This window comes from Larus michahellis, chromosome 1, assembly GCF_964199755.1.
Source record: "Larus michahellis chromosome 1, bLarMic1.1, whole genome shotgun sequence".
Classification (NCBI taxonomy): Eukaryota; Metazoa; Chordata; class Aves; order Charadriiformes; family Laridae; genus Larus; species Larus michahellis.
Window position 1 is genome coordinate 86,845,992 of NC_133896.1, and position 23,309 is coordinate 86,869,300.

The following is a 23,309-nucleotide window of genomic DNA, read 5'->3' on the forward strand; positions in this document are numbered from 1 at the left end:
TGGGTGAAGAGATTCATGGTACTGAGAGACAGATTGTATCTTGTCCCAGTTATGCATGAGTAGAGAGATCCAGCTGTTGTCTTAAAGCCAAAAGCAGGGCACCTCATTCCACAAATGGCACCTCATGGCATTTTTTGAAAATCAAAATCATGCTTTTCAGAAAACTCTGTTTTGTCTAACCTCCCATGTGTCCTGTACTCTTTTCCCTTTTGTTGTTACGAGGGGCGCTTGCACAACAACTGGATTTTTATACTCTAATTCTCTCGCACCTTCCTGTGAGCTAGAAGCGTGGCTGGCACTCAACTCTCTGGTGATGACTGTGATTTTGTAGGTGGAGGAATTTGACTTCCAGCGGAGAATAAGTAGCAAAATAATCAAAGGTCATGTTTTCTTGTTAAAATGTTCTTGGTAACAAAGGAAGGAGAAAAATACAGGAAATATCTCGTGAGCAAATAGAACCGTTTCCCCACAGTATGGTTCAAGGCTGTTCGTGAGATATTAGAAGTTTTCCTGCTTCCATGTTCAAACCTGGGAACTTTCCAACTTCTCATTTGTAGGTAATTGGAGACTTAGGCTTCTCTGTGTATAATTTAATTTTTCTCTTGGCCACTATAATTGGAGCATGAATAGTTTTAACTTTCTCTTGCCTGTTTTACTTGCTTATGTACTCCTGAACGTTATTATTAGTCCAAGCCCTGTCTAGAGGCCGGTTCCTCCCTTCTGGATCACCCTGCTCATGATGCATGCATAGATTCTTTTAGTTACGGGAAGGACATGCTGCTCTGATGAGAACTAGTATCTCATCAAACCTACCACACGTCATGAAGTTTGAAGGCAGCGTTACACAGGGGACGTGCTCGTTGCACTCCCTTTGCCTGCCAAAAAAATATAGTTAAAATATGTGACTGTTGGGAGGGAGAATGATGAAAACTGGGAAGGGATTTCTGAAATTGGTACTGTTTCAGAGATGTGGCAACTCAAGGGGGAAAATTCTGCTCTTGCTTTTTATAATGAGCCATCAATTCAAAGTTGGAAGCCAGGCAATCTTAGACAGTGAGAGGGTGTCTTTGGGGAGAAGTGGAAAGAATTTTAGGTGCTTATGATGGTATGTTTACCTGCAACATTATATCTTAAGCTTTTTTCCCTTTCCATTGCTTTTTTAACTGCTTGGTAAGAATTCTGATGCTTTCTGAATCTATTATTTTGCTGTACACATTCATATAAACTTTGCTTGGCTTTTTTTTGTGCTTTCTTCTACAGTTTAGAGCTAAGTAGAAGGCAGCTTAAATTATTGGAGAAACGCTTAGAGGGGAAATACAGGTTTTCCAGAAAGCAAAAATACCTCGCAATTAGGCCTGATTGTTATAGGATGTTAGGATTGAATGTTAGTTACCAAGGAAACTCCCCTCCCCACCCCCAGATTTTTTTTTCCAGCAGCCAGAATAAAGGTTCAAAGTGTATGCCTAAAATAACAAAGCAAGGTGACGATGTTCTCTGGAAGACTTTTGCTACCTCCCCTTTCCAAGGTGCTGCCTTTACCTGTTCTGCAGGCTGGACTGAATGAGTGCAGTGTCCCACTGCTAATCTCTCCAGACTTGTGCTATAGAGAATTGATTGTACAAACTTCAGGGAGGCTGCAAACTGCATTTCTGGCTGCTGGCTCGTGTGCTGTCTTGCACAGCAGTGGCTCCAGGTAGACCATTATTGAGAAGAATGCTGTGAAAAGGGAAAATGCTTTAACTACCTGCTCTGATTTCTGGCCCAGTTATGTAATACAGGGATAATTTCTTTTTAAGGATATATTAAATGCCTTGTGCACTTACCATAAGATACAGACAGTAAACTACAGCTATATGGGGTGGAGAAGTCTTATTTTCTGATGTTTGATGGTATTTATAAGAAAAAAATCATTTTTCCAGGAAACTTTTGCTAGGTGTCTTGGGAAGCTGGAGAGGAGCATCATATTTTTATTCTGCTTGCAGGTTAACAGTTACAGATGAACACCTAGAAATAAGAAAGATAATGCCTTTGGGAAGAGTGAATAGATTTTTCTATAAAAACGCAGCCTTGCACAAACCTAAGAGATTTTCCTGTGAATTAGTTGTTGTTCCATTCCAGTGCAGGCAGAAAGAGTGTTTGTGGGAACAGGTCTGAACCACTCCAATGGCAACCTCTGTTCCCTGGGACCTCTAAATAAGGAACCAGTGCTGGCTTTTGCTCAGCTTCCTCTACAAGTAGAAGTGTACCTAATAAAAGGTTCAGTTTCAAAATAGTGGAGCTCCATTTCCCTGAGACCCCTTTAGAAAGAAAATTGTCAGTTCCTCAGTTCCTTGAGAGGCATGGCTGACCGTTGTTCTTTGAGGTGATTTTTGACAGAAGCTTTCTCATGCATCGGTCCTGCGACTTAAAAAAGTATCTTTGCCTGTCACATCCACGTTCAGACATTTATAGTAAAAAGAGGTCAATTGAAAGTCTTTCCAAACCAATCAGACATTGGGGTTATTATGTTTTGATTTTTTTAAACTTTTTTTTTTTTTGGCAAAGGCAGAGGGAGGAGGGGAATGAAATGATAGGTACCGTCTGGTTTTGTATCGCAGTTGTTGTTATTGAACATATAAATACCCAGCATTATTGCTATGTGTAACCCTTTCACTCTCCTTTTTCTTTTTAACCCATCAAGCTCCTACAACCTTTCTGTTGTTCAGTCAGAAGAATGCAATTAATCGCATGGTGATAGATGAGCAGCAGAGTCCGGATATCATACTCCCTATCCATAGTCTCAGGAATGTTCGAGCCATCGATTATGACCCCCTGGATAAGCAGCTGTACTGGATTGATTCTCGGCAGAACATCATCCGGAAGGCACAGGAAGATGGCAGCCAGGTATCCTGTGGGTGATGGAATTACTAAAAGATGAGGGAGGCATGCCCTACACCCAACAATGAATGATTATACATGAGTAATTTAGATACACAGACTTTCTCTAGATTACTGACTGGCAAAACAAGTGGCATCTGGAGTTTCTGGAGTCCTCAGCCGGTAATCTGGGAGGTACAGCAAGAAAAAAAAACATGGAAAACTAAGGCAAACTTAAAGATACTGTTGTTGCCAGTGCGTCACTTGCTCAACACTGTCTTTTGGCTGGGGGCTGTTGGAAATCCCTATTTGAGAGAAATGAAACATGGAAGGGAAGGGTCTTGGGAGAAACGGAGTGTGTGAGACAGAAGAAAGAGTTGCAAATGAGCAGGGTGCAGAGGCATTGACTCTGAAATGAAGAGGGTGGGACTTTTGTGAGCACATAGCTGTGTCTGAAGCCTCCCAGGTTCTCATGCTGGATAGGAAGAGAGCTGTTGTCAACTACAGAGGCACTGAGTGAGGAGGTTGAAACCAGTGACCTGTAAGGGATGTAGCAGGCTTGCGAAAACATATTTGACTGGGGAAGGTAGAAGGCAAAAGGTGATAGATACAGGTTTAGTGAGGTTAATTGAGAGCAATGACTGCTTATTCATTTTCACATTTTAAAGTAGACTTTTTTTTTCTTCCTGATTTTTTGAATGAAGGAGGAATAGGAGACTAAGTTGAACAACACAGAGGTGCTATATTCAGTTTAATTTGTAAGAGTGTGGTTTCTGATGGTGGGTGTGGTGGTAGTTGGATCCTGCTGAAATGCCCTTCAGCCTTAACTCAATTTAGCGATGGTTTTAATTTTGGAATATCTAAATAATTTAACACCCAAAACTAGTCAAAGGCACCAGGTTTTTGCCAGCTTCAGCAGAATAAACAAATGCAAGGCTTGTAGACACACCCTTTCATAGAGGTGACAAGCCAAATAAGAAAATTAGGCAAATTTTCTGGTGAAGTTTAATTTGGGGGTGAGAGGGTGGAGGCTGCTCACCTCAAAAGCATGAAGTTTTCCAAAAAGATTATGTAAGGCAGTGTTTTGTGAGTTATCAATCCTCTTCGGATTTTTTTAAAAGTTCATGAAAGATGTCAGTTAGGTTCACCTTTCACTACAGGGAGACTATGCAGTTTCTTTCTAAAAAAATAATAAATTAAAAAAAAAAGTCATGTGAACTCCAGAGGTCTGGACCAGTAGAAGGCAAGAACTTTGAAGCAGAGTGTGTTAGCTGGAAATGCTCTAAAGTCACTGTCTTACACTAGCTGATATCCTCTCTCTCTGTTGTCAAGAGTTGCCTTCCCATTTATTATTCATCCTTATGTTATATCCCCCAAGTGCGATGGCAGGGATGGTGGAGAAGAATGAGGCAAGAATTTCAAGTGCTGCCTGGCCTCACTTTGCCTGTGTTTTTATCCATTCATCTGCAGCTTTGGGAATTAGGGGTGATGCATTTCTGTTGTAGAGTGCTAAATGTGCCGAGTTTGGGTCTATCCAAACTGAACTTAGAGTTGTCAAGAAAGCAGAGGAAATGCGGAAGCTGACCCTGAATTTTGAACCTAGAGACATTTTGGATTTATTGGTCAAACTTAGTAAGTCTATGACCTGCAATGAACTCACATGATTGCCATTACAACAAGCCATTAGGACTAAGTGTCTATATCTGATTAAAGGTGTTGGTAGGGCAACCGGACCAGGGTGTCTCTTTACTTTATGATAGTATTTTGGCTGCCTCCTTTTGTTGAGCAGTAGTTTGATGTGGTGCATCCATAGCAAGTAAAATTGCTCACGTTGGATCAGATTAAATGCTCTTCTGCGGGTTGTTTTTCTTTCCTTTGTAGAGCCTTACTGTTGTGACAAGTCCAGTTCCCAATCAGAACCTAGATATGCAGCCTTATGACCTGAGCATTGACATCTACAGCCGCTATATCTACTGGACCTGTGAAGCCACTAATGTGATCAATGTGACACGCCTGGATGGGAGACCCATGGGAGTGGTGCTCAAAGGAGATCAAGACAGGCCCAGGGCTATTGTGGTGAATCCAGAGAAGGGGTATGTAGCTGAAAGAGTGATGTGGGGGAATTCAGGCTGAAGGTCTTGAGAATCAAACTGTTTTCTTACTGCTGGTTGGTTTCTGTTTGTAAGAATAAAAACATCTTTGACGTTTGTTAAGATGTCATGGTCATGTAGCAAAAATGTGGAAAGATCAAATAAACTTTTTTTCCTCTAATCATTTCTATTCCAGATACATGTATTTCACCAACCTACAGGAAAGGTCTCCTAAAATTGAGAGAGCAGCCTTGGATGGAACTGAACGAGAGGTCCTTTTTTTCAGTGGTTTGAGCAAGCCCATAGCCTTAGCTATTGACAGCCAGCTAGGCAAGTTGTTCTGGGCTGATTCAGACCTGCGGAGAATTGAAAGCAGTGACCTTTCAGGTAGAGTAGCACTTTAATTCAGTGATTCATCTGTGGGGTGTGGGGGAATGCAGAGAAAGGTGTCTTCTTTTCCTTCCTACTATAAACAGTCTGTACCGTGATTCTAATCGCTCCCTAAATTCCCAGCCAGGGAATGTGCATGATTCACACAGCGTGCCTTTACAGTCTCATGCCTCTATGATTTGCATTATTAATTGCTACACATGCTATTTACTTCAGTTTCTCACTGCAAGACCTTTGTGTGGTTTCCCAAAGTCAGTTCACAATAAATTGCAACCGTTTTGGAAAGGGGAGGGAGAGGGTTGGTTTTAAAGGCATTGGGTTTTGGGCAGTAAACTGTCAATGAGAGGAAAGTTTCCCGTCTGTGGAAAAGTCTTTGCTGCAGAGTTAAAGCAGCAGGTGTGCAGGTCACTTAAGTACTTGTCATTTAGGGTGAAGTGATGTGAGAAGGACAGAGCAGTTCTAACATCCCTTTGTTCTCAAAAGGCAAAAACCTTCCTCTTCCAGCTACGGAATTCTCTTTGCCTGCTCCCTAAGGTTGGTTATGCTGCTTGTCTGACCTCCTCTATGAGTTGATTCAGCTCACTTAACCACATAAGCAAAACAATAACCTACCAACGATATACAGAAAGAGAAATAGAGAACAGTGTTCTGTTGTTTTGGAAAGCTGAATTTGTTCAGCAAGAGTCCAGCAAGGAACCAGAACTGGAGCAAGAGAAGAGGGGAAAATCATTTAGTCAGATTGAGTGAGAGAGACTGAGATGTCTCTTATTTACTAGCCACATCCAGAAAGCTCAGCTGTCTCATGTGGCTTTGGTAGTAATTTGTTGTGATATGAGCTGGGCTGGTTGTTGCTGATGGGAATGTCAGGACATTCTGAGCACATACATAACCCGTCTCTTTTAGGTGATGGGATATATACCCCCTCACTCTGCTGCTAGTGGAAGGCAGTGGCAGAATTTCTTGTTCCTCTGCAGTAAGTCCATCCCCAGTTTGAATATCCTTGTACTTCAGCTGAGTGTTATTCTACTATCAGAAGCATAAGTCCACGCGTCAGGAAATAAGGGCATGCTTTGCAATCTGTGAGCAAGTTTGAAAACAACAGTATGGTGGTTTGTAGTAATGATACCTACGTTCAAAGTAGCAGCATGTAATCCCACTGACACCAGTATGATTTTCAGCCTTTTATTAAGCTGCTAGAATCAGGTTTTGTTTTGGAAAACATTTCATTTTTTTTAGATTATTGGAATTGAGGCTCAGCAACATAATTTTTTTTTTTCACTGATTAACCTGGTGTGTCACTGGGGGATTCAGGGTCACTAATGAACTGCAGTATCCTGACTGTTCACTCTTTGAAAACACAGCACATAAGTTGAGTTAGTGAATTGGTTTGGGTTTGTTTGGTTTTTTTTTTTAGAAAAGTGTTATGGTGTATGCCAGTATGTTCTAGGCTATCCCAGATCCAGGGTCTGCATGCATAAAGTAACGGGCAGCAGCAGAATATCATACATGTTTTGTTTCTCTGCGTCTGTTATCTGCCAGGAATTAGGTCACCAGAGGAGGAGAAGGGTCTAAATTCTAATCTAGTCTGGCTTTAATGATTCTGCATTTTTTAAAAAAGATGTGGCTGTTGATCATCAATGTTGTGTAGTAAAAGCTTGCCATATTTTCGAAGAACATGAAGAAAAATCATCCAAAACCTCTCTTGCTTTTTGGCATTTGCATGACAAATAGATTGCTATAATCACCACGATAAATTGCTAACTGCTGAGATGCATTCCTGTGCTTAGGAATGCTGATTAATAGGCTCTTTTGACCAGCAGAGTAACTTTTCTGCATGTTAACTTCTTAAAACATGCACAGTCTCTTGGTCTGTCGACTCTGTAGATGCCAGTACTCATAAAGAGGAGGAGAGCTAGAATGCCTTTTATGTCATGCAGTTCTTTCCCTCCTTGTCCTTCAGGCATGCAGTTAGGACTCAGTTATGCTGCCCAAATGGGAGATCCTATTGAAGCTAACCAGATTCTTCACATGATTAAGAGGTTGTTTATGAAAAGATGACTGGAATTAGCTCCCTACCATGGAAACTATTTGGAAATTAGTTCTTCTATTCCAGAATAATTAGTGTGATTTGGAAATGTCTAATGATTCTGGAATTAAGTAATTTTTATTTGGAAATAGAATGAGCTACGGGTGTGTCGGGATTTTTGTATTTATTTGTTTGTTTTTAAGTCTTTTTGTAAAAGGTATTGCTGGAAAGAGAATGGTCATGTCAGGAGACAAAGCTCCTCTCAATCACATCTCCCTTTCATCTGACATTCCCAATAAAGGGGACTAGCACCCTGATGAGCCAGCTTTGGATTTTATTGTTGGTTTTTGGAAGGAGGGATTTCAGTGTCTCGTTTAGTCAGAAATAGTCAGTTACACTTGGTCACAAATAATAAAAAGAAAGATTAAGACATTAAGGGAGTGAAAATTTTAAGCTTCAGAGCTTTAGGAGCATAGTGCAAAATGCCATGCTGATTGACATGGGCACGGCAGAGCAGGGCATGTACGGACTCCATTTGGGTAGGTCAAGGTCTTAGTTTCAACTATATTCCACCCTGTCATCTTTGCATTTTCCCCTGTTCCCAGCTTAGCTTTTCTTCTCGAGATCCAGGTTGCTGTTTCTTACCTTTTCCCTATACAATGAGTCATGTTCATGCAGGTTAATAGACGGCTGCAGTTATTTAGTTGGACTTACATCACTTAGTCTATTAATTCCTACATCAGTCTGGGTATAGCCTCCTTCAGAATCCATCAACGTCTTTTCTTAATCAGATCATTGCTGGTGTTGTTCCAAAGTTGTGGGCGAGAGCCCAGTCTAGCTGAGGATTAATATTTGAGTTTGCCTGTTCTGCTTTAGATGTTGCCACTTGCTAAATGTTTGGAAGGTTACTTAACTTCTGAACTCTGTATGCATTTAGTAAAAAAAGAGATAAATACACTTGTCATAGGTGAATTTGTTTGTAAGTCGTCATCACTGACATCCTGTCGATTCAATTCTCAATAAGCCAAAAAACATTCTTGCTACTAAACAAAGCAGAGGGACAGAACTTACTCAAATTATAAAATCATAAGATACTTGTGTCTTTTGTCCCATAACATTATCTTCGTGTGGGTATGGTAGAGACATTTTTCTGTGGTATTCAGTTGTACTAGTATATTTTTACAGGACAAAATATAAAAACTTCTTGGAAATTATTTTGTGGATGAACATATGCAAAGCTATTGTCTGCTGTAGTGAAAGTGAAGAATAAGCATAGCAGTGGGCCCAGATATCTGAAATACCAGGATTTATATGTAAATTTTCAAGCTGTGGCCTAATTTTAGACTGTGTGCTATTGTTTCAGTATTTCAAAATTGAAGCAGATTCCTTATGTTAGTAATTTTGTGCTCATAACCTGATAAACCTCCCTGAATATTTGAGTGTTAATTTCTATATCATGTCATGTAAAATAAACAAAGCATGGATTAAACCTCGCTCTTGAACTCTTAGGTTTTGAATAACATATTTTCCTTCGGTGTACGAGTTATAAAGTCTTCACTGTCTTTGGGCAGCCTTTAATGGTATCTTTAAAACAGCTGCTGACTGTCTTCTGTTTATGTGGAGTGTTAACCATGAAGTGTGGCAGCTGCTCTTGACTATATTTAATGCCAGGTAATCTGGCATAAAAGTCAAAAAATACTCTTCAGAGGCCTAAAGCTAAAGCTTCTTGAGTGCTACCAGTGATTGCTAAAGGAACCGAGGAAAGTAAGTCTTCACTAGGAAGAAAGGAGCATTCCCAATTTATCATGAAAACCTTAGTGAATATAATGTAGTTGAAACAAAACAATATGAGGAAGTCAGAAGTCAAGTGTTTACTTTAATCTCATAATTCATGTGAAAAGTACCAAGTACTTTGTCTTCACTTGGATTTTATCTTGTATTAGTTAACTCAAGCTAATAATCCGTCTTCTTATTCCTTGCTGTATGCCAAGACAAAGCATCTCTCCAAAAACGGATAGAAGAATGAAAAGAATTACCAATTCCCATCATATCGATAAAAGACTGGATAGGCTCATGAGAGCTGATCCCCAACTCCAGATGCTTCTTAAATACTTTAAATATATTTGAAGCATGAAAACTGTCGTCTTGATGAAAATAGGAAAAAAAAAAATTATCATCTGTCTGCAAAACGCATCACTCTTGCATCAGAAGACCCAAGATTGCTTGTGTTTCTGTAGTAGGCTTAGCTGGTACTGTAAAAGTAGTGGAAAATAGTGGTATGAGTTGCGTAGAAAATGTTTGAGATAGTATTTCCATTCATTCCAGTTGAGCTAAAATGCTTTTTCCCTTCTGCAGGTGCTAACCGGATTGTTTTGGAAGACTCTAATATCTTGCAGCCCGTGGGACTAACTGTATTTGAAAACTGGCTGTATTGGATTGACAGGCAACAGCAGATGATTGAAAAGATTGATATGACTGGTCGAGAAGGACGTACAAAGGTCCAGGCTCGTATTGCACAACTCAGTGACATCCATGCTGTGAAAGAGCTCAACATTCAGGAATACAGTAAGTGCAATCCCTGTTTGCAAATGCAAACAGTACCTGTGGGGCTTGAGGCAAGGAGTGGCCGTGGAAAGATGAACCTGTTTTGCCTTGTCGCTGACCGACATCAGCGCAGATCGAAGGGGCCAGAAGTTGGTATCGTTTTGTGTCTGTACATCACCAGCATGCAATTAAGTTTGTTTCCTTCAGGCATTTGGCCGTGGACTGGAAATCTGTCACAAGTCCAGTATCACGTTTTGTTGCTGATGACAACTTTATTGGTAGTCCCATACCAGGCACCTGGTATTTGAGTGTCTATAGGCACAATGGAACTGTCCAGTTATCCCTTGTAGACGATTACGGCTGCAACGTGCTAGTGAGTTGCTATTAGGTGTTTACTCCGTTTAGACAAGCACAGCTCCTGGAGCCTTTTATTAGGAGTAACTGTTTCAATGGACTGCCTGCCATGAAGGCGAAGTGAGCAATTTTTGTCAGTGGCAATTCATAGTGAAAGTAAATGACAGAAGAACAACATTGCATTGCACAAAGCAAGTGTGTATTAAATAACAATTTAAGTTGAACATGGCTGCCCTTTTAAAAGTTTTCTGTTTACCAGGATATAGCCTTGCCCCACGCACACATGCTTGAAACAACGGGAGCTGGATGGTTAAAGCAGGAAGGCAGCCGTCATCCTGGAGGAAATGGGCCTGGTTAATAGGCTGTGGTGCATGCCTTGGAGAAATGCGTAGAAAACTGTCTGGGGATGTTTAATTAAAGCATCAGTGCAGACTACTACTAGTTTTGTTTGCAATTAATCTCAGTAAATCTGTCAGGAGTTCCAAGAGAAGTATGTTGTCCTTATTAAACATTAAAATGAAGAGGCATATTTATCTAGAGCATGTTAATTTAAGTTTCAGAGACAGTATGAAAGCTTCAGAATTCATAAATTAGAAAAGTTTACTTTTTTAATGGTCTTTGATAGAGAAGATGAAGTATGTAGTCCAAGGCATCTTTTTGTATTACTAATGCTACTATTTTTGCTGCAGAACTAATTCTACCTTGTACTAGAAGCAAAATACTTTGAGTACTGTTTACTGTTTTAGGAGCCTCCATGTCATGATTCTCATAATGTTGCATATCACAGACAGTGATCAGTGTGCATGACAATTCTTGATGTGTGTAAAGGGAAAAAATGCACGTAACAAAATACGACTTTTTTCGGAGTTGTTTCTAATAGTGCTTTCCCCAGGGGGAAGAAAGCAATGAAGGGAGTCCTGTGCTCCCAAAGAAATCACTGAAAGATTGTAAAAGAGGTGGGGATTTCTTGTCAGTACCTGTCTTTCTTATTTTTAAAATCACAGGACAACATCCTTGTTCTCAAGATAATGGTGGCTGCTCTCACATTTGCATCGTGAAGGGTGATGGCACCACACGCTGCTCTTGCCCAGTCCACCTTGTTCTGCTGCAGGATGAGCTGTCCTGCGGAGGTAAGTCCTTCCCATGCTCTGTGTCACTGAGCTCTCAGCTTTTGGCTTAGGAGGGCGGGTCTCCATCTTTAGGGGTGTCTTCTGAGCAGAAAGAATGTGACAGCCCACCAGGTGCTGTTATATGCTTTTACACTCTTACCTCTTTGCCCCCTTCCTTCCCCCAAGCTAAATCGGCAAGTATTGAGAAGGAGTAAGAGAAGAGGGAAAAATTCAGTAGTCAATTGTTGAATAAGGATTTATGTTCACCCTTTCTACTTAAGACCACTGGTCTACTTAAGACCACAAAAAAACTTGTTTTTTTTAATTGTATGTTTTTTGTTACTTTTTTTCTGTCACTCTGTATGTTCTGCTTTTTCAAATAGTGGTAGATTCTCATGTTCTGGTATATTGCACCATGTCTGTGTTGTTTTATTCTTCTCTGCTGTCCTCTTCAAACTCACCCTGTGTGTGTCTTTCTGAACTGCAGTCCCAGAAGGGCGAATTGCCTTCTCTGTGGTGATATGGCCGCTGTAGCCTACGCCCTGGTGTCTCCAAGGGTGGGGTTGAAATTGGGGAGAGGAAAGGCACTTTGGTGCTTGGGTCTCTTTGTGACACCGTACTGAATGGATTTATTATGCAATCTTCTCGCCATCAAGGCGACGTGTGGTCTCACAATGGAACAAGAGCTAACATAATCCAGATATTTTCTCAAAGCAAGTTTAATACCAGGCCAAAAGAGGGGGGAGGAAAGGGGGATTAAAAAAAAAGGAAAAAAAATTCACACTTACTTACTGCATGAGATTAACAGTTACTGTAGTAAATGTTAAATAACAGCTAACAGCTGTGTTGAGGTAGAGGGACTTGACTAGATGGAGCAGTTTTTTGTCGTTTTAAAAGAATTTTGACTGAACAGAGCTGTCGAGGGCACATAACTAGACATTGAGTCACAGTGCATCCATCTGCAGCGCATTACATCCTTTTAGCATTTTCTATACAGTGACTGTCGAACATTAAAAAGAAAGTGAACCATCGGTTGTGTTGCAGGGAAGGGAGAGTGAAACGTGTGTTGACTTTTGAAGACCTAACTAAGAGAAGGGTGTAAGAGGCTGAAGTGGGAAGGGAAGAAACTGTGTTTTGAGTGTGGATGTTTCTCTGTTCCTCTTGTTCTTTGTCTAATGAACCTCCATCAATGTGAGCCTGCATCAGTCACGTGGGGCTCAAGATCTGCACAAACGACTGCGGAGGCAGCGGGGGTGGAAGTTACCATATGACATGGCATGTTTATCAGCTGCTTGATAAATCAAAGCAGCTGAGATCTTCTTGTCCTTACCTGTCCTGATCTACTGTTTTTTCACCTGGATTTTTAATTTTTGTTTGTTTGCTTGATTTTTAAAGAACCACCAACATGCTCCCCTCAGCAGTTCACCTGTTTCACAGGTGAGATTGACTGCATCCCGGTGGCCTGGCGCTGTGATGGTTTCACTGAATGTGAAGATCACAGTGACGAAAAGAACTGCCCAGTGTGTTCAGACACCCAGTTCCAGTGTGAAAGTGGACAGTGCATAGACAGTGCCCTCCGGTGCAATGGAGAAGCAAATTGCCAGGACAACTCAGATGAGAAGAACTGTGAAGGTACATGGGATCTTTCGGACTGTGATGAAAATAAAGCTGTCATGTGCGGGGACACTATGATAGATCCCAAAGTCATCGCTGAGTAGGATTTGGAAGGATCTGAGGTTCTGCTAGTTTTTAAACTGATCTATTGAATGGGAAGTTATTTCTCAACTCCATACTTTTGTTTCTCCACCTGTGAGATAGAAATAAGTTTGATCTCCTGCACAGTGATTTAAGCTCTGTTTGTGAAAAGTACTATTACAAAGATAATATGTTTTTAAGCTTTAGAAAGTTGGTAACTAGGAGTGAATTACAAAGTGGAGCAAAACCTTGTCATAGTTTTTTGTGTGCTGTGTACCAAGTAAAGGTCTTGGGATTGTTTATTTTATAATACCTGAAAAAAAAAAATGAAGTTAAGCTTTTGTGAGTAAGTGGGAGTGAGAGACAGATGAGATTTCTGGAGACCTCTTGTTCCTGTAGAGCAGAGCAAAAGAGAATATTTAAGCCATTATTACAGATGGAAGTACTGTTGCCAACACAATGAGAATTAGGTTCTTTTAATTTTGGAAAGGACAGATTGCGCTGGTGGAATCTGAACTACTCCACCACTATACAATGCGAAACATGAGCAAACTCGCCCTTTCCCCACTGCGCAAGTAGTGAGGAGTTGTAGGGACAACCTGTAAGCTTGAAAGGGTGCATCTTCTCTACATCCTTTCAGTACATTTTCCTTCTTTGAAGAGACTAAGGGTCTTTGAAACAAGGCAGAATTTCTTTCCAAAAGATGTGCTTCAGCTCAAAAAAAACCATACAGACCAATGCTGAAATTCCTGTGTGATGAAAGGTGGTTGTTACCAGATGAAATGCCGACATCTGAAAATACATTGTGCATGTTAGCTTCCCAGTTACCATCCAGTGGCTGGAGATATCAGCGGCCCTGTTACTCAGAGTATTCACGTTGATTACAGATCAGAAAAGCCTTTAGTTTAACTTCTTAATTCCACTGAAGTCAGAAAGAATTTCTGGATTTATGAGAAACAGGAGGCAAAAATATGTGTAAACAACAGCAGCCAGCACCTTGCCTGCAGCACCTTTTTTCCCAAAGTGATAGTTTATTTTTTTAGTATGCTGGCAAAGCTCCAGTTTTATCTTCTGTCTTTCATTTTGGTTTAAAAACATAATGTCAAGTGAAATATATTGTCTCATGATCAAGGAGTTTTCTGGTTTACAGGAAGAGCACAAGGGCATTGAGAAACCACATTTGTCTGTCTTAAACAATTTTATCATCATGGTTTGGTAGATTTATTTTTAATAACTTAATTCTTCTCTCTTATAATACAGTAAATGCTTAGAGTTGGAGATTCTTACAGCAATTTTGCAATAACTTATCCCAGGCACTTACCCTGGGACATGGGATAAGTACCTGTGTTCTCAGTGGCTGTCTGCTTCTGAGTTAGTCAAGGTAACTTTACCTTGTAGTGTCCCTATTGTAAATAGGCAGTAAGGACCAGGTGCGATATCCTAACAGAACACTGAATCACTTTTTATGCCTGATTAGCATGAGGGATTTTGTGTGCCACTGGCTATTTTAAGAAATGAAGCTATCAGCAGGCTTAGCTCTCCCAGGATGCTCCTGATTGTGTGCTTTGGTGTCTTGTTTTCTTAATAATTTTAAAGAGTAGAAGCCTTTGATACTGACTCTTCTTGTGTGGGGGCTTCTCTTTCCAGTGCTTTGTTTAACCGACCAATTCCGCTGTGCCAGTGGGCAGTGCATCGGGAAAAGCAAGAAATGTGATCACAACTTGGACTGCAACGACAGCTCAGATGAGCAAGGATGCTGTAAGTGTGAAACCTGAGACCAGAGCCACGACTGCAGTATCCAAAACTTGTTTCTTACCTTCTCTATGAGTTAGATCTTACTCTGCCAACCAGACCGAATTAATTGTTCCCAAAATGAATGCTTCTGTTCCTAACTGCTGTCATGCAATTAATGCACAACATGGTGAAATAGGAATAACAAAAATAACTAGTATTCTGAATGTCCTGGTTTGAGGCAGAGCAGGCTAGTAATATTTCCACTTACCTTTTTAAACTTTTAAAAGAAATATAAGGTTTGGTTTACTATAATCTGTTAGTATGCTGAGTTGGTGCAGTGTTTAAAAAAAAAAATAATCTTTCTAGCAGCATGAGGCTTTTATATATAACTGCTCTGCTTCATGGTTTTCTCATCCAGAGAATTATTAGCAGGTGCTTTTAGAACCAGAGGCGCACTCTGTTTATAGAGTAAACCTTCTAAAAATTCCTTTGTATCTTGAAGAGATGTAATTCTGAGCTTGATTTATGATTTGTAACATGTGATATCCCCTACCTTGAAATCTCCCGGGCTCTGCAAGAAAACCACTGCCTTTAAAATTCCAACTTAAAAGTTCATTTTCACTGTTGGTGCTTTAAAAGAAATTGTAAATAGGTACCTCTCTTCTTGTGTTAGAGATCCACGTATGGCAGTTGACACACACACACAACTTGAAAATGCAAAGCCAGAGTTGGACCCTTGATCTTGTAAAGGGGTAATAGGAGATGTTCTGTCATGCTACCAAGTTGTTAGTGACATTATCACAGACATGTGTAGTTATCTTTATTATAGTTTATATATTTTGCTGTTTTGTAGCAGCGGATGGAAAATTAGCCTACCCCGAGTAGGACTGCAGTTGTCACTGTCCCTCTTCAAGTATGATCAGAAGTCTGTTTACTTATCTCTGTAGACTGTGACAAGCTGGTTAAAGTGTGGGTTTGGTGTTCAGGGAGAAGAAAATGTGTTGAGGAAAAGACTTTCAGTAATGGATAAGATGTAAAACACCAACTAGAACAGGAAAATACTTTAAAGTCTGCTTTTCTTGTCAAATTCATGAAGCACAGGCAGGGGGTTGTCAGTTATTCCCAGAAATGTCATTGCTTAGAATTGGTGTTGTAGGGAACGCCACTCATTTTGACTGTTGAATAATCATTCCGGGTAGATTCCTCACAACGATGGCACCTCTGAAGCTGATGCGTAGCTGTATCTGTAACCATCAGTGTGGGTCAGATGTGGAATACGTTAGATAGTTTAATACATAGCAGCAAACCCAAAATTCATCATTGGTGCATGAGTTCTACTGTTCAGCACAATTGAAGGTTACACAGTTGAGAAAAGGGAGTGCCAGTCTGTTACACTGAGTGACACCCCAGGTGCTTATGTGATGAGGTGCAACATGAAAAGTAGTTGTCATTATCTTTAATGACAAAAAAAAAAGCATAACTGGAGTCCCGAGCACAGTGCCATCTGGAGTCATGGCTGCAGGTCTTGTTCATCAAGTTCAAAGGATAGCCCGGCCTGTCAGCATGAAGCAAGATCAGGACGTGGTTCATCAGCCGCCCTGCACATGCATGTGCTGTTCACTTCCTGTCATTTATGATTCAGAAACCTCTCTGTGTGTCTGGAGGTCATCTTGTGCACAAGTAGCCCTTATGGACGCTCTGAGTCTTTGAACAGACCTGCTCCAGTGCCTGTCTGTTCCTCCCATATATTAATTTGAAAGCTGTTGTCTCTCTACAGAAGAGAAGGCTTTTATTTTTCCTGTGTGGTAAGATGTCAGGAAAACTGATGCTGGTATGTGAAGCAGTTGGATTAATTTACACGGTACGATTTTCCTTTTTCTCTTTAGACACAACAGAGGAGCCTGCGCCACAGCCCAACAACACAATAGGCTCCATCATTGGTGTGATCCTTACAGTTTTTGTGGTTGGAGCGATGTACTTCATCTGCCAGAGGGTGTTGTGCCCACGCATGAAGGGAGATGGGGAAACAATGACCAATGATTACGTGGTGCACGGACCAGCCTCTGTACCTCTTGGTTATGTGCCTCACCCAAGCTCTCTGTCAGGTTCTCTCCCTGGTGAGTAAATGGTGTGATCCTTGTCCTGCTCTTTGTCACCATGTAGTTGTAGCTGAGGATACTGTGCATGTATGCACAGGAGATGTCTGTTCCAGATGCATAGTTGTTGGAAGCCAGGACTGTCAAGGCTTCTCGCCATCCTTCTTTATAATAATGAACTGATACTCTACCTATGCTATTCACAAGCATTTAGATATTTCGCGGAACCATAAGCTCAAATAGATATGCATACAGTGGTAGTTCTCTTCTTTTGCTACTAAAGAAGCCTCTTTTTGGACTATTAAAGCATGAGCAAGGTGTCATGGCAGTACAGGCGTACAGGGTTACATTCATGGGACTTTAAACATTATGTAATTATTCGTTAGATGTGTAGACCAGGTTTTTATGCTTGTGAAACTTCGTATAAAGTCTGCGGTGACCGGCAATAACTGGTCTTGTTTCATGATGAAGTTCCCAACACCAACCCAAGCCCGTGATGCTACTCCTGTTTAAAAAGTAAGACTTAACCGCAATGCTGCACTTCATTTATATGCATTGCTTCTGTATATATTGATTAAATATGTACTGTAACTCCTGGCTTTGGATCCATCAGGTTCCAGTCAGAACATAGAGGTTCTGTGAGGCTGTTACAGGGTTAAAATAATGCACCAAATTTCTTTGCTTTCTGTAATAACCTGCTTTCATAAAGAGAGTCTTTGAGCAGAATTTTCACCATTATTTCGAGCACAGTGGCATACCTCTCCGTTTCCCACTTGGCCTCTCTGCCAGTGTGCTTCAGTCCAGTAGCAAAAGCTCACTTAACAGTGTGGAAATGAAAGAACACAAACGCTCTCTTCTGTTGCACAAATTTCAGTTGCTCAGTTGAGGTGGTCAGAGTCAGTTTCACGTTTTATTCTGAGGCATAGAAATAGTGCCTGAATGCCTGTTCTCTCAAGTCTTTTCCAGCCATTCGAGTGAAAGAAATCTGTTTCTGTTCATGCAGCTCTAGTGTAGCCCAGTGCCAAGTCCTGCAGTTGAGTAGCAGTTACACAAAACCAACATGTCTATTTCCTGACAGTCTTCATTACAATTGTCCATCAAGGAGCACTGAATTTGCTGTTAGCACCAAGAAGATTAATTTTGGTTTTAGGAGTTGTGCTTATACTGCCTTTATCCTCTAGATTATGTTTTTAAACTTTCTTTTCTCTCTTTGATTCGAAGAATTGAATATTGACGTACATCTTTGTTCTTCAGGGATGTCTCGAGGTAAATCTGTGATCAGCTCCCTCAGCATTATGGGAGGGAGCAGTGGGCCACCGTATGACAGGGCCCATGTCACAGGAGCCTCTTCCAGTAGTTCTTCAAGTACCAAAGGCACTTACTTTCCTCCAGTAAGTCATTCTATTATTCATAGACCTTTAATAACTTTCAGGGAAGTGTCAGTGTTTTTCTGAGGATAATTAATCGACAGATGAATGTTTTCTTTTAAATTTCTAGCCTAATATACTAGTTTGAATATGGAGTAAGTGATTTTGAAAGGGAAAGGAGAGGAGATTGTCTTTTTCTAAAACAGTATAGGAATTTTCAGTTAATTTTAAGAAGTCGTGAGAGCGCTCAGTGCCAGGAAAAGAAGTTAGGTTGAATGCCAGGGTGGATGAAAAAATCCTTATAAAAAAATCCCTTCGTCAGAGCGATCTCCTTTCATTATACTCTGCCATGTGCCTCTGGAGGTAAAACCATGGTTGCTTCTCTATAGACCTTTCAAGGAATTAAAATGAAGTTTTGTATCATGTGTCTTGCGAATGACAGATAAATAAACAAACAAGCATCTTGCAACTCCATAGCATTCCTCTAGTCACAAACAGGTAGTGTGCTGCGCTAGATGCTATATAAAAGTTGGTACCAGCCCTAGAGGGCTCCCTGTCTCTTTACTTGAAGCATCAGTGGTTGTTGGTTTAGATATTTTTATGTAAAGTCCACCAAGCCACTGTCAAAGTGTTAAAAAGTTACATGCTCGGTCAGTGCAGGCTGAAATCTTCAACTGTCTGTTTTCACTTCTGAGAATCAACCCATCATGTTATATCTTTAAATTAATCAAAATACTGTTTGTGCAGCAAGAGCATGCCAGTATAGGGAAGAAACGCTTGTCTTGGACAGCACGCTGCAAGTATTATTAACAGCATAATACTTGGGGACTACAGCTAGCAGGAGCAGACATCTGCCAGTTTGCCTAGGGCGGTGGTATCCCTAGTGACAATCTAGTGTTGAACAGCTAGCTTCAACTTTACTTTTTAGCACCGGCTATGTCAAAATAGCAACAGCAGTCAGCGTTTTTTGAGAAGAGCTTAGTAATGGCTTCTATGGGAATGGTAAAAAGAGGCATTACCAATGTCTGTTAAAGAACTGCGGAATAAACAGAAGAAAAATCCTGTTTGTTGGGAGGGGCTATGCATGTAGTTCTTAATTTAAGGTTCCTATTAAACAGTGCTAAAAAGAAAATTTGTAAACTGATGTTTTCTTGAGTTTCCTTAGTTTGCTTTATTTTTTTTAAACTGGCTTTTTTCTTTTTTTTCCCCTTAGATTTTGAACCCACCACCATCACCAGCTACTGAACGTTCACATTATACCATGGAATTCGGTTATTCTTCAAACAGCCCATCCACTCATAGATCCTACAGGTAATTACTATTACAATAGCTGCCGTCAGGATCAAAGCAGTTAGTGGAGAAAATGCAGAATAAAGACAGCCTCTGCTCCATCAGAATTGCAATCAAAGGCCCTAATTCTGCAAGCACTAAAAGAGGTGCTTAAATGGGTTCACATGTATCGTGTCACCAAAGCGTGCATATAAGTGCAGCACTGTTCGAGGTAAATCGTACGCTAAGTGGGTTAGTGGTACACCTCTTGGGTATTTTGCTTTAGGGGGAATGACGACACTCATCACGAAATTAGCTAAATGCCAAAAGAAACCTGGTACCGTGATAACTTTGAGCCAAAAATACTTACCCTGGAGTGAATCCTGCCTTTTTTTTAGGCTTCTGTAATAAATAACATGTTATGTAATTATCAGAAATGATAGGCAAACACCATGCAGAGGCTAGTAGTTCAGAAGTAACGTTAATATTATGGCCTAGACAAAGCACAGAAATTCTAGTTAGACCTATTAAGGGTTAATACCTGAAAAAGGTTGCTAACTTTTGCATATTTTCTGTGACTAATATTTATGGGCATGCAAGCTTTATTTCTGTTTACTTGAATGTACCTTTCTTACCTTCCCTGTAAGATGCTAGAGTTCATTATTATTTTATAACTAGTTACCAAAAATGAAGAATGAGCCACGTACTACTCAAGGGTGTAAAGGTTCCCCTCCCAAATCGCTAGCAGATCTGGTCAATGAGAAGAGCGCGCTGTATTTGTCTACTGAAAGAAATGCCTCCCTAACACAGAGCCTTTGGGGGCTTTTGGATAATGAGGTCTCTGGGGCTGAAAAGACATCTCTTCTCCATTAGCAGAAAATATGGCCTCTGTTGTGCAGAAGGTCAGACCAGATGTTTATAATGATCCCTTGCAGCCATATGAAAAATCTTTTAAAATGATGAGTAATTTTCTAATGAAAGAAACCCAAATTTTGGCACTGGCATGAATCATGCTGATTGCTGGTTAGCTGTTGTGACTTTTAGTATCATAAACGGTATTAGGGATGTAGTGTAGGGTTGAATGTTTTCTGAATACTCCCTCACCCAAAAATAAACCCTGGCCTTGCTGCTTCTGATCTTCCCATCTTTCCTAACATTCTGACTTGAATATAGAGGAGCTGCATCCCCACCTGCCCCCAACAACTGACTGTGATGCTGGTGGTTGTAGCTGCCAAGCACCTCCCTTTCTAATTCGTTTTCTGTAAACTATCTTGGGCTCATTCTAAAAGACGTTTTGTGGTAGCAGCCTTCGGGAATTCCGTCCCACTTACTGCTCTGTGGAGTGGTTCTCCTGACTGCTATGAATGTGCCAGGCGATTTTCAGTCTCCCTGTCTAGGCTTGGAAGTTGGTATCCATAAATTGCGTAATGGAAACAGAATGTCTTCTCTATATAATTGCAACACAGCTATTTCTGCCCCCCACCCCGTGCCCTTCCTGCCCCACTGTCTTAAGAGCAACTTTTTCTACCTTAAGTAAGCCCTTAGGGAGCTTGTTTTCCCTAGATACCAAATAATTAGCAACCCTTTCACTAGTTGCTATAATTTGGCTGATGCTGTAGTGCAGAGGTGGGCTTTCTGCAAGGCAGTTAGCAAGTTTGAGGTGTAAGAGAGAAAAGCGTAATGCTGATGTATCTGCTGCAGAGAGGTTGACCCGCTCCCTGTTTCCACCTTGGCTTATCCGCCACTCGCTTGTTTGCGGGTGCATCGCTCGAAATGCACCGTCTTTCTATATGCCGACGTTTTTTCCATAAATCTCCCCACTGCAGCTACAGGCCTTACAGCTACCGACATTTTGCACCTCCCACGACGCCCTGCAGCACGGATGTCTGTGACAGTGACTATGCCCCCAGCCGAAGGGTCACGGCAGCGACAGCCAAGGGCTATACCAGTGACTTGAACTACGATTCAGAGCCCGTCCCCCCGCCGCCTACTCCACGCAGCCAGTACCTGTCGGCGGAGGAGAACTACGAAAGCTGCCCGCCTTCCCCGTACACGGAGCGGAGCTACTCGCACCATCTCTACCCGCCGCCGCCGTCCCCCTGCACGGACTCCTCATGAGGGGTAGCCCCCCCGCCCCCTTATCTGCCTCCGCCGTGAAAGTGTAAATACAAAGTGTTCTACTGGGGATGGGGGGAGGGAGCTCTTGGCGAAGGATGAGGTAGGACAGTGTACAGTTAAATGTTATTAAATGGGGTGGAGGAATACTGAAGATATTTGTACAGAAATTAAAAAAAAAAAGGATATTTATATATTTTCTTAAACAGCAACTGCTGCTTGTGCCATAAGAAGAAAAATTTTTGTATAAAAGAACCCAGACATTTGTACAAAAAGTTTTTATTTTTGCAAATGGAACACAAAAACATGCCTTAATCCAGTGAAGTGACTGAGCACATAAGGAAATGGAAGGACCGGGATGTGTTACTTGTCCAGTGAGGTGAGGTGTGGGGTTTGTCAATACCAAAAATGTTTAAAGTAATTAATAATAAAGAAGTCTGTCTTAGAGCAGCATACCATAGATACTTGGAAGTAGCCAAATAACCTCTATGTTAACTACGGAGGGCCAGCAACTAAAGTTAAACTTGAAAATGCAGTCAGGACAGATATTAACCTTACACAAAGGGCTTTGTTTTCTACAGGAATACAGCAATCGTAGCAGTGAATCCAGAAAAATAATCACATGCTTTTTTAAATTAATACACCTCTGTTTTTTCCTTAATGCATTTACCAAACTAGAGCATTTAGAGCTCTCTCCTTTCTTCTGGAATGTCGATGATTTTTGTTGGGAACATTTTAAAGTTAGCTTTTTTCCTCCTTTTTAGCTTTTCCTGTCTCTTCTGCATCCTTTCTTCCTGCCCATGTCACTTTAAATCATGGTATCCTTATTTAAAGTACTGCTAGAACTGGGCTGCTGTAACTTCTCTTTTTTTCTCCTAATTAGCCTTGTCATGCAGTGATTATCATGCTATACATTACCTTCTTCATTTTGCCAACACAGTAGGATTCTGTTTTGTACCAGGTCAGTACGATTTTCACGTAATTGACAAGGGTAATATGCATATACCTGAATGATTTTTAGTCCCTTAAAAAAGAAAACCTTATTTTGACCTAGTGCCCACAAAATGTCAAATATTTTTATACCACATATAATATAGACAGCATATTTATAAACTATAAATTTAACCGTGGATTGTTAGTTTTACTGTAAATTAATAATATATCCTTGCAGTACTTTCAGTGTATATTGATATCACAGTATACAAATCTTATATATATAAATATATATATTATTTTTTCCTAGTAAGGAAGCATTTAATTTTCAGTGGAGCAACTGTCCATAAAAAAAAAAAAGTTTTGATCATTGGAAGAGATTCCCGTGCTGTATTAACTGCTCATGATTTCTTTGTGTAAAGCCAGTTTTGCTCAGTATGATTTTGACATACCTCCTCTTTTGCATGGTGTGAGTTTAATACTTTAGTATTAACCGCTGTGAATGTCAAATTTTAAGATACTCTTAACCAAACCATTTTATATTCGCATCTCTATTTTTGTATATTATCATATTTAGCCCCTTCTCCCGTCAGCCTCATCATGGTGATTTTGACAGGGGGAGTATATAATCAAGTGAAAACATTATTTATGTAGGTTGAGGGGCGGCCTAGGATATTATTAACTCCTCTGACTCCAGTGCAGTATTTGAGTTTGCTTTGACTGTAGTGGAG

General features: G+C 40.6%; 1 protein-coding gene across 2 annotated transcripts in view; it reads left to right on the forward strand.

Moving 5' to 3' along the window:
* LRP6 (LDL receptor related protein 6) overlaps positions 1-22,706 on the forward strand; it is a 125,273-nt gene extending 102,567 nt beyond the window's left edge. The window contains exons 13-23 of one of the 2 annotated variants that reach the window (XM_074590034.1): positions 2,681-2,883; positions 4,738-4,949; positions 5,143-5,333; positions 9,718-9,927; positions 11,265-11,390; positions 12,765-13,001; positions 14,712-14,822; positions 16,685-16,915; positions 18,149-18,285; positions 19,475-19,572; positions 21,357-22,706. In XM_074590034.1, coding sequence (XP_074446135.1) covers positions 2,681-2,883; positions 4,738-4,949; positions 5,143-5,333; positions 9,718-9,927; positions 11,265-11,390; positions 12,765-13,001; positions 14,712-14,822; positions 16,685-16,915; positions 18,149-18,285; positions 19,475-19,572; positions 21,357-21,648 — 2,048 coding nt within the window. In that variant the 3' untranslated portion in view covers positions 21,649-22,706. The remainder of the gene's footprint in view (positions 1-2,680; positions 2,884-4,737; positions 4,950-5,142; positions 5,334-9,717; positions 9,928-11,264; positions 11,391-12,764; positions 13,002-14,711; positions 14,823-16,684; positions 16,916-18,148; positions 18,286-19,474; positions 19,573-21,356) is intronic. The other variant, XM_074590026.1, reaches the window with a different exon arrangement.
* Positions 22,707-23,309: the final 603 nt, after the last annotated feature.